Source organism: Cynocephalus volans, chromosome 18 (genome assembly GCF_027409185.1).
Source record: "Cynocephalus volans isolate mCynVol1 chromosome 18, mCynVol1.pri, whole genome shotgun sequence".
Classification (NCBI taxonomy): domain Eukaryota; kingdom Metazoa; phylum Chordata; class Mammalia; order Dermoptera; family Cynocephalidae; genus Cynocephalus; species Cynocephalus volans.
This window is the reverse complement of record NC_084477.1, coordinates 9404768-9416911: the sequence shown is the minus strand read 5'-3', so window position 1 is coordinate 9416911 and position 12144 is coordinate 9404768. Positions and strand designations below refer to the sequence as shown.

General features: G+C 35.7%; 1 protein-coding gene across 3 annotated transcripts in view; it reads right to left on the bottom strand.

The window, feature by feature from the left end:
- LIN9 (lin-9 DREAM MuvB core complex component) overlaps positions 1-12144 on the bottom strand; it is a 77919-nt gene that overhangs the window by 48520 nt on the left and 17255 nt on the right. For all 3 annotated transcript variants that reach the window (XM_063082788.1, XM_063082789.1, XM_063082790.1), the window contains exons 5-7: positions 10280-10413; positions 8913-9038; positions 3253-3410 (exon numbers count right to left, since the gene is read on the bottom strand). In XM_063082788.1, the coding sequence (XP_062938858.1) occupies positions 3253-3410; positions 8913-9038; positions 10280-10413 (418 nt within the window). The remainder of the gene's footprint in view (positions 1-3252; positions 3411-8912; positions 9039-10279; positions 10414-12144) is intronic.

Below are 12144 nucleotides of genomic sequence, written 5' to 3'. Positions count from 1 at the left end.
CTGAGATGAGTGGCAGACTAGGCAGAAATTTAACATGAAGATCCTAGAAACTAGAGAGCTATAAAAGGGCTGCCATAAGCTCCCCACACAACCCTGGCTAAACAGGAAACTATATAAATGGGCGGGGAAGACCCGAGAGAGTCTGGCAAAAAGTAGAAACTAAAGATGACTTGAAAACTGGCAACAATTTTGTACATATTCCCCAACCTACACAAAGATTAATCTGAGGCATTTCAAGCTCAAGATGTTTGAGCCTAACCTCAGCCCAAATCACTGGCTGACCACTAAGTTACACAGACATGGGGCAACCCCTAGGAAGTCAGGCTTAAAAGTAAATACAAGAATAAAAAAATTGAGCAGAAACATCAGTGACTACATAGGCAAATTACTAAAACAAATCTAACAACTCTCCAAAAAAATGAGAATAGAGTTGCTACGATAAATTAAAATATTGAATATTCAACCAAAAATTACTTAACATGTAAAGAAATAGGAAAGCAAGACTTTTATGTAAGAAAAAAAAATAGTATGTAGAAACTGAAAGAGATGATAGATTTAGCAAAATCTTAAAAAGCATCTATTATAAATATGTTCAAAGAATTAATGGAAAGATGATGACTGACTCAATAGGGAATCTCAGTAGAGAAATAGAAACTACAAGAAAGAACCAAATGGAACTCGAGTTGAAGAATATTATAATAGAAACGAAAAATTCACTAGATGTGCTCAACAGCAGGTTTGAGATGGCAGAAGAATGAATCAGTAAAGCTTTTAGATAATATATTATAGCAAGTATGCATTCTTTTTTAAAAATTATTTTTAAATTGACAGATAAAATTGTATGTATTTACCACGTACAACTTGATGCTCTGAAGTATATATACACTGTGGAATGACTAAACTAGCTAATTAAAATATGCCTCACAGTTATTTTTGTGCTGAGAACACTTAACATCCACTCTCTTAGCATTCTTCAAGAATACAATATATTATTAATTATGGTCACTGTGTAGTACAACAGATCTCTTGAACTTATTCCTCCTATCTAACTAAAATTTTGTATCCTTTGACCAACATCTCCCCAGTGCCTGCTCCCGCCCCAACCATCCCAGCCCCTGGTAACCACCATTCTATTCTCTACTTCTATGACATTAATTTTTCATTTCAATGATTTTGATTTTCAAATCAAAAGCATTGATTTTCAATGCTTTTAAATCCATTCAGAATTTTTTCTCAGATATTGCACTTTTTAGTTCTAAATTCGTTTTATCTGAATAATTTCCATTTATCTGCTCAGATTCCCTATCTGTTCATTATGATCATATTTACATTTAAGTTCTTGAGCATGTTTTATAACAGCTATTTTGAAGTCACTGTCTGCCAATTCCAATATGTGAGTCATTTCAGAGCCTATTTCTATTGATGGGTTTTTCTATTGACTATGGACCATGTTTTCATGTTTCTTCACAACTCTAGCAATTTTTGACTGATTGGGGGGCTTGATAAAATACAGATTGCTGTGCCCCACCCCAGAGTTTTTTTGACAGGGTGTTGAACATTTTTCTGGTAGGCAAAAAATTACTGGCAGATCTTTTTTGGTCCTGCCATACTTGGTTTTATTTATTATAGGGGTTGGTCTGTTTTAGTTATGAACTTAATTTAGTTCTTAATTTACTCCTTAAGGAAGCTATCATGTAATTTCCATGTGTCACAAAATATTATTATTTTGATTTTTTTTCAACCATTTAAAAATGTAAAAACCATTCTGAGCTCAAGACCATACATAAATAGGTGACAGACTAGGTTTGGCCCACTGGCCATAGTTTGTTGACCCCAGCACTAACCCAAATAGAAACTCTAAGACATTGCTTTAAAAGAGCTCTAGTAATTGACTGATACAAACTTTTGTCATATTTTGATACACCGAGTCCAACCTATTCTCCATTGTAACAAGAGTACCTATTAAGAACTCCCTCTAAAATTTTCAATCTTGTCAAATAATATCACCCGTTCTTAAAATTCTGGAACAATTAACTTTTAAGGATTTCCTAATTGAGTCTGGATGTCACTGTATTCATGCCAGCATTTCTCTGATGAGTAGTTATACTGTGGACTTTATAGCTATACTTATTTATATGGGGTTTTTTTTAGAACTAATATATTTTTTCAAGTATGCTGTCTCCTCACCTCACCCCATCTCCATCCCAACCCCTACACCAATTTTATTAACACAAAGTTATCACTGTTAACTTCTGTATATGGTAAACTGTCAATATACACTAATTTATGACCAAACCTAGTCTTCTAAGCTAGATGCTAATGGTTGCATCTCATATGCATGATACAGTCTCCTCCCTATTACCTCCTTTCCTCTTAATTACCCACTTTTACAATATAATGGAAACATATACTACTTCTATAGCCAGGAAAAAATGATATAAATATGTAACTCCAGGTTCCCTTTCCTCCAGAAAAGATTCCCTGATTAATCCAACCATTTTCAAACCCTTTCAGTAACCTACCTACCCACTTAACTCTTTTTTTGGCAGATGGCTGGTATGGAGATCCGAACCCTTGGCCTTTGTGTTATATATGGCATCATGCTCTAACCAAGTGAGCTAACCAGCCAGCTCCTTAATTCCTTGTTATTGCTCATATTATATAAATTGTAATTTTACTTCACCAAATTAATAAGGATAAACTTAAACTTGAGGTTTTGGTTGCCCTTTTCCCCCATGTTACAGGTGAAGTGAGTACACAGAATCACATCTATAAACTGACAGAATTTACACCCTTACAAAACTTTGAGCAAACTACCTACTGAATGACTTAGTTTTATTCAGTCGTTAGAAAGAGACTATTCCTAGACCCAGAGACCACAAGAACAATGGTGTTTGTGAACTAACCAGACAAGGCTGGTTAGGAAAGGAAAACAAATGGTGTGGAAGCAAAAGACAGGATAATTTAAAAATTTTAAAATTAAAACATTATATAGCTGTACTTATGCCAATAAATTTTACATTTCGTCTGCGTAGCAGTTTGCTTTAGTTTATATTGTAATAGATGTTACTTTGAACCAGTATACTTTTTTACAATTACTTTAAAAAACAGATTTCATGCATGAAGAGTAACTTCTACAGTAAATTGCAGCATAACTAAAGTTTTTTCTGAATTTAAAAGCCATTTCTCTAATAGAGATTACCTTGGTTAAAAATTACAAGTCAAAATAGCAATTAGCTTGTCTTCACTTACCTGTAACTTTGGTTCCAATAACCAGAGGCAAAGGAATTTCATCTGGGAGATCTTTGAATTGTGAAACATCTGCAACTTTCCTTTGTTGTAAGAGCCTTATTTTCTGCCGTTTCTGTTTTAATGCTGATCTCTCTTCCTCAAAAAATGCAGAAGAACATCTAGAAAAAATTATTTAAAATCACATAAACATAACTATCCTATACAAAAACTTAAAATCAGACCATCCATCTCACTGCCCCCTTTTATCTTCTCATTATTTTGAGTACTGTATTTAAAAATGGGTTCTCAGAAATTGTTTTTCTTCAAAGTAAATTACCTTTAATGTTTTTTCAAAAAAGGACCTTGCAGGACTCAAAGATGTATAAGCAGGTTAGGTACTCCTTTCTACAAAACAGGAGGATTTTGCTCACCATCCCTTGACAAAATTGCACCTGGAGCTCACGTCTCTTCTTAAGGACAAAGTTCAATTTCAATACTCTATTCAGAAGAACATGACATTTTCCCTGTGACTCAGTGAGCACACCTATATAGGAATTAAATATGAGATTTGCCACTGTGTAAACTTTTAATCATACTTACTGCCTTGAAGTATGAATACTGAATCCACTTTTATCTCTAGGGCCTATCTTGTTTCCATTTTCAAATTCTAGGATGAATCAAAGTATTTAAAGATGACTATCACACCAGGTTATGGCTACCACCTTCAAAGATACATTATGAGCTCCACTGTCATTTAAATTGTCTCAAAAACTAAATAAAAACAATGAGCAAAAAGGATATGTAAATCAGCATAACTTACAAAGTGGATCATTGTGAACAATGATGAATAAGGACTGGAAATATACAGAAAGATCTTAGCTATAACAGGATTTTTTATATACTATGACTTGTGAATTTGTGGAATATTCATTTGTGAGAACAAGCAAAGAATGACGGGTTACTAGTGAGTAAGTTGAGCGGTATCATAAAGACGGACTCGCTTCTGCTCTACACAACATCACTTAGAAGTGTTCTTGAGGGCCGGCCGGTGCCTCGCTTGGGAGAGCGTGGTGCTGACACCACCAAGCCAAGGGTTAAGATCCCCTTACCGGTCATCTTAAAAAAGAAAAAGAATAAGTGTTCTTGGCATTTGAGAACCAAGGACACATGCTATCCCCCTATAGCTGACAATTAAAATTATTTGTTTCTCTGCATTCAACAATTCCCTCTTCCTCTCTTGTACTCACTTTCCCCAATTAAATTTTAAAATTTTACTTATTTACTTATTTTTTATTTATTTCCTGACACTTTATGGAGGAATAATTGTTTAAAGTGTATAGTTTGATAAGCTTTTTCTTTTTTTTTTCTTTTTTGGCAGCTGGCCAGTACAGGGATCTGAACCCTTTACCTTTGAGTTATAACACTGCATTCCAAGCAACTGAGCTAACTGGCCAGTCCTGATGAGTTTCATTCTGTGTATATATTTATATATAAAATCCATAAATCCCTCACCACAACCACGATAATGAACATATGAACATATCTCCAAAAGTTTCCTTGTGCCACTTCCTTTGTATTGCTCCCATTCCCATATACCCACTTCTCAATCACTAAATTGCATTCTGTCATTATAGATTTTCTATTCTAAAATTTTATATCAATGGAATCATCTAGTATGTACTCTTTTATGAACATTAGTATACTGCTTTTTGTATAAATACACCCTCTGTTTCTCCTGGGTAAGTACCTAGAAGTGGAACGGCTGAGTCTTATGGTTAAGTGTGTGTTTAACTTTTTCAGAAACTGCCAAACTGGTTGTATCACTTTTCCAAACTGGCTGTACCCTGCTATATTCCCACCAATGGTGTATGAGGGTTCAAGATGCCCACCTCCTCACCAGCATTTGATATGCTCAGTCTTGTGATTGGCGTTTTGTTAATGACTGATGACGTCAGACAGCTTTTTGTGCGCTTATCCGACATCCTTATATCTACGGGGAAGCATCTATTTAAGTCTTCTGCCCATTTTTTATTTTTTTTATTTTTTTATTTTTTATTTTTTATTTTTTTGTCATTTTTTCGTGACCGGCACTCAGCCAGTGAGTGCACGGGTCAGTCCTATATAGGATCCGAACCCGCGGCGGGAGCGTCGCCGCGCTCCCAGCGCAGCACTCTACCAAGTGCGCCACGGGCTCGGCCCTTCTGCCCATTTTTTAATTGGGCTGTTTGATTCTTCTTTTTGAATTTTGAAGAGTTCTTCATACATTCTGATATAAAACACACACTTTCAGCAGCCAAATTTTATTTAAATAGTATTTTTTGAAAAGTTGACACATTCACGTCTTCTAATTTAAAAGGTTCAAAAGGCACACTGAAAATTCTAACAACTTGTGTTCTTCAGTTACCCAGTTTGCTTCCCAGAAGATCATTATTAGACGTTTCTTAAATGTCCTCCAATGACACCTTAGTATATTCAAGCAAAAAATGCATATGTTCCCCTATTTTTCTTAAATAGCTGTAATATGCAGTTATGTATTTTGCTTTCTTAATGCATCTTAGCAATCACTTCCATCTGAGTACATAAGGAGCTTCCTCTGTTTCTGTTTTATGTTAAATGGTTTCAGAGTTTTCTATTATATGGAGGTACCATACATTAACCATTCCCCTATTTAAAGACATTTAGTTCGGTGATGGGCCACAATAATCAACCACATTGTATATCGACAAAATAAAAATTAAAAAAATAAATAAATAAAATAAATAAATAAATAAATAAAAATGAATGCCTTGGGACCAGGGCTTCTGAGAAACTGGATTCCTGTTACTTAGAGGCCAAAGGAAGGGATCCATTTTCTGAGGGAAAGAAGATAATGCAAATGACAAGCTCTTCAACAGTCTTCCTGCATAATAGATATATCCATGTACAGAGCAAATCCTCAGAATGATAAGGACAAACTGACAAACACAGTGAGAGATTTCAGCAACATCTTTCTTAGAGACTGGTGGATTAATAAGGATAGAGAAGATTCGAACAACACATTAAGAGGTTTAATGTAATGAGCGTATTTAGAACTCTGTCCCCTCAGCTCCATCAGAGAATACGTATTTTCAGGAAAAAAAAAGCATTCATGGAATATTTTTTAAAAATTGACCCTATACTAGTCTCATACATAACCAGGTCTCAAATTTTGTAAAACTGGTATCAAACAAATAATATTCTTGGACCACAACAGATTTTTTAAAAAACTGAAACATATTGATTATATATATTTGGGGGGTACAGAGTGATATTTCAATACATGTATACAATGTGTAATGATCAAATCAGGGTAATTAGCATATTCATCATTGCAAAACTTAATCATTTTTGTGATGTGAAGATTTGATCTCCTTTCTGCAATAAAATGATTACAAAAAAAAAAAAAAAGACATTTAGGTTGTTGACAATCCTTTGCTACTACAAACAATACTGCAGTAAATACCTTTGTACATGTCATTTCACCTGTGCGCAAGCATTTCTGTGATATAAATTCTTAGAAGTGAAAGGGTATGGAAATATGTAAATTTGATAGATATTACCAAATTGCCCTCCACAGAGATTATACGAAATTAATTTCTCACCAGCAATATAAGTGAATATTTCACCACTGCCAAACCAACATGTTAAAGCTTTATGACAATCTGATAATTAAAAAACAGTATCTCAGCATACTTTAATTCTGCATTTCCCACTATGAATAAAATTGAACTTTTTTCATGTTTAGAAAAGGCATTCCTTTTTCCTTTCCTATGAATTTTGTTTATAATCACTTTTATTTGGGTTATTTGACTTTTTCTTAATTGATTTATAGGAGTTCTTTACCTATTAGGGAATTAGCCCTCTGTCTGGAACAGAAGTTATAGATATTTCTTTTTTTTTTTTTTTTTTTTTTAAAAGATGACCGGTAAGGGGATCTCAACCCTTGGCTTGGTGTTGTCAGCACCACGCTCAGCCAGTGAGCAGACCGGCCATCCCTATATAGGATCCGAACCCATGGCCTTGGTGTTATCAGCACCGCACTCTACCGAGTGAGCCACGGGCCGGCCCAGAAGTTATAGATATTTCTGTCATTGTCTTTCAACTTTGTTTATGGATTTGTTTTTGTTTTTTGACAAAGCAAAATGTTATTTTATGAAGTCAAATTTACTGACATTTTCTTTTATGATTCCTAGCTTTGGGGCCTATTAGAAAGACCTCTGCCAATTCAAAATTAAGTAAAATTTGCTTATGCTTCCCTCTAGTAGTTTTATTGTTTAGCTTTTAAAGTATTTAAATCTGCTGATCTTTTTCCAATTTTTCCTGGTGCGAGGCATGAGACCAACTTGTTTTTTCTCCAGATTGCTACACAGTAGTCTCAATCTCCATTAAACAAATAATTCATCCTCCTTCTCTAATATATATATTTTTTGGTTTCTTCCTTTTTATCTTCTGATTGGATGTGATTTTACCAACTGATTTTTTAGAATTAGGATTTTTAAAAGTTCATTGTATCAATCATTTATATCATACTTTACCACTCAGGGAAAGAAAAACTACAAACTTGTGTTGAAAAGACTTCAACTATTAATTAACCTTGATGAATTAAAGGACTGTAAGATTAATCAGAGGATAAATTAACAAGAGAAATATTATAATGACCCTCTTAAACAAATGGCAGAATTATAACAAAGCGGTAAAATAGTGACTAGCATCCCATTATGATGGATAATAATTAGAAATAGTGGAATTCAATTTGCTCAAACACACAAAATCACATCAAGAAGCCCCAAAATGGCCTACCAAATGGCCTACCAAAGACCATAAATTATCAGTACAAAACACACTAAATAACATACCAAATTTTAACTTTGTTCTTATAAATGGGGGAAATATTCAAAACACCATCAGCAAAGTCATCTTTCAATACAAGGATAAAATAAAATACTGGCAGTTCTCCTTACATTTCATCATCATCTATAGAAATCATTAAAACTACATTCCATTTCTACTTGTCCAAATCACTTCGTATTTCTAGGCCTTTCCTTGAACTTCCATTTAAAATGAAAAAGTCTTGCACATGCTTTTATTAGCCAGATAAGCATAATGTGAGAACTAATGACCTAATTCTTCTTCTGATATGTTTCAAATTTTCACTCAAAAGAAGTAAGGTCTTCCAGGATAACACTGGAAAAGAAAAAGTGATTTCACATGAAGAGTAATTCTCAGAAAGTAACATATTAGATTAACCTGATTTCTATTTTCATATAAAGTAAAATAGGCACTTGTAGGAAGGCTCTTGAAGTGATAAAGGGTTTCACAAAAGATAACAACACACATATGACCTTATAGCTTCCTTAAATAATTTTTAGGACATTCTTAAATATTCTTTGGGACACAAAGGGACACAGTAATTTAAAACAATAAAATTATGTTCAAAACCTGTGATCTGAAAGAGTGAAATTGTACATTATAAGATGAATAAGTATAAAAAGCACCTACATTAAAGTTGGTTAACAAGACATATCTAACATACAATCAATTATTCTGAAAAGTTATATTTTGGTACTAGTTATTTGGAAAATTTTTAAAAATCAATGTGGTAAAGATACTATCAATTATTTATTGATTTTATTTTCGACAAAAACAAAAACGTTTTTATTTACCTCCGTGGTTTTCCCATAAGCCGCCTGATTTTTCCCCATTCTACTCTTGTTAATTTTCTTGTTTTCAAATTAGGAAAAGATTCCTTTAGACATACACAGAAGTCATTATCGCCTTCAAAAAGTGGTCTGTAAAAGAGAATTGGTATTTTAATGGTTAATATACAATGTGTTACTTTCTTAAAAGACATAAAATTCAAAATATGAATTCAAATTTTCCACATCACACTAATCACAAAATGCCAAATTTTCACTTCTACTCCATATATATACAAAATAGGCACAGATTCAAAGTGCTAAAACTAAATTAAACCCTTGGCATTTGTGAAACAACTAATGTGAAAAAGTTACTCAGGAAATATTGTTGGTGCCTGAGATTCCAGAAGACGCTTATTTTTGTTCAATCTCCTATATTTTGGGGGAGGCTATCCTGCCCCTGGCATTAACATCTGGGGAAGGTAAACAATGTTAGCTACAAAGTATCTTTGTCCCAAAGGTAATACCATCACCAAAGAGTCCTCTTTGGGATTAGACCAGTCTTAAAACACTGGAGTACTCTAGAGGGTTAGATTCATTTTGGGGAATTCATAAGAACTCAGCATACTAGGATACCCTGAAAGTGCTCTTAAGCCTGTGGACAAAAAAAAAATAATAAACAATTCTATTCAAGAGTCTGGGAAACCAGGAACCAGTCTTAGTAATGATACATAAATGCCTTGGGCTCAAATATGAACATCCATGAGATTCGCGGGCTTCAGAGTAGGCAATTGGTTTGGTAAACAGAGAAAGGAAGTAAAGATAAATAGACAGCAAAGTAAGCACCAATCACTGTCATATAGGCATGGATTAGAAATCAGAATTTTTCTTCATTAAATTCTATTGTCGAATAATTGGATTTCAGCCAAATCTCTATGTTCTACTTAAACATTTCTGTATAACTAAAATGCTTAAATACTAGCCCCATAATAGAAAGCCTACTCTTCTAAAAATCGCAGTGAGCCCTTTTGACCACTAGTAACAGTTTCTCTATTATACTAGCAGTTACAATATCAAGATTTATAAAACAAATCTCATTCATTGCAAAAAATGTGCTGTTTTAGATTATCTCTACTCCATAGACTTTGCAAATTATAATACAAAAATTATATTTTCATTTAATTTTTCATAAAAATGTATAACTTCTTCCCCAAAATGGGGAAGGGGAGAACGATGAGAAATAGAAAGAGACTGACCAGGAATGAGGAATAGAAAAAGGTATTTAGGGAAAAATAAGATCAAGATAAACCTAGGAAAAGGTTGTAGCTTATAACATTTGAAAAACTTAAGTTTCTGGTTCAAGTAATATTTATGAAATAAGCCCAGATACATACTTATCTATATTTGAATAGAACCACTCATATATGCACCACTTATGTGCTTTGGGAAGCTTGAGTAGGTTACGTAACCGAAAACCAATCTTCTGTGAGGCTTTCTTATCTGGTGTTGACATTGTTGCTGTAAATTTCTATACAATGAGAGAAGAAAAAAAGATTAATTACAGCTCTATTAAGTAAAAATGAACATTTATAGCATTGAATACATTTATAAAAAGTTTAAGTACTCGAAAAATTCAACAGTATTCAACGTGGAATTTTTTGTTACTGTTTAACAAATATTCTGATTATTTCTTACAAAGTTAACACCTCCAGTTTCACAACATATTCTGACAAGAAAGGTGAAATATTTGCCCCAGCACGTTCCCACTGCAATACAATTTCAATGTAGGTATGCAAAAAGAGGAGACTCCTGTGAAGTATTCCTCGACTTCATGCGCCAGAAAAGCCCAGTAAGAAAGAACTCTGCTAGGAGACGGAGAGGGGGACCAGTAGGGGCAAGGGGGAGGAAAGAGAGGGAGGGAGAAGGGATGGGAGGGAGAGGGGGAAAAGAAGAGAAGAGAAACAGGGTGAGAGGGGAGGGCAGCAAGGGAGGGGGGGAAAGGAAGGAAGGGACAGGAAGGGGAGAGGAAGGGGACAACAAGGGGAGAGGGAGGGGGAGAGGGAATGGGAGAGGCAGGTGGACAGGGAGGGATGGAGGGGGAGGGGAGAGGAAGGGGACAACAAGGGGAGAGGGAGGAGGAGGGGGAAGGAAGGGCGAGGGAGGGGGTGAGGGGGAGGGGGAGGGGAGGGGAGGAAGGGAGAGGGAGGGGGGAGGGGAGGAAGGGAGAGGGAGGGGAGAGGGGGAGGGGAGAGGGGGAGGGGGAGGAAGGGAGGGGGAGGAAGGGAGAGGGAGGGGGAGAGGGGAGGGGGGAGGGGGAGGAGGGGAAGGGAGGAGGGGAGAGGGAGGGGAGGGGGAGGGGAGAGGGAGGGGGGAGGAAGGGAGAGGGAGGGGAGGGGGAGGGGGAGGAAGGAAGAGGGAGGGGGAGAGGGGGAGGGAGGGGGGAGGAAGGGAGGGGGAGGGGAGGGGGGAGGGAGGAGGGGGAGGGGGGAGGAAGGGAGAGGGAGGGGGAGGGGGAAGCAGCACTAGTCCCAAAAGGTTTCATCAGTGAATTCGATCCCAAACCAGAAAGCTCTAATACTATTCAAATGTTTCACATCTCTGAAGAAGAAAAAAAGCTTCCCAACACTTCTTACAAAGCCAGCATACATAGATAAAATCTACTAAAATAAAAAATAAAACTTCAGAAAATATTGCTCAAGGGCTGGCCGGTTGGCTCAGAGTGTGATGCTGATAATACCAAGGTCAAGGGTTCACATCCCATTACCGGCCAACTGCCAAAAAAAAAAAAAAGAAAGAAAGAAAAAGAGAATATCATTCACCTGTATGAATTTTTAAAAATCCTTAAAAAAAAAAAACCCCAAACTTCACCAGATAAAGACTATCAGAACATCAGAAGAATACAACACAATCCAGTGGAATTAACATCAAGAAGGCAAGGATGATGGGCTGGCCAGTTGGCTCAGTTGGTTAGAGCGAGGTGCTGATAGCGCCAAGACCCAGGGTTTGATCCCTATATTGGTAAGCAGCCAAAAAATAAAAATAAAAAAAGAATGCAAGGATGGGCCAGTATTAGGAGGCTATTAATATAATCTGCCATTATTAATCAATCAAAACAAGAGAAGTCATATGATCACCTCCACTGATGCTAAAGATGTATGAACGATATCCATTAAAAAAACTCTTAATAGAACAGAAATAGAAGAAATGGCTGAAAAAACACAACATACCAAAAGTTAAATGATACAGCTAATGTAATGCT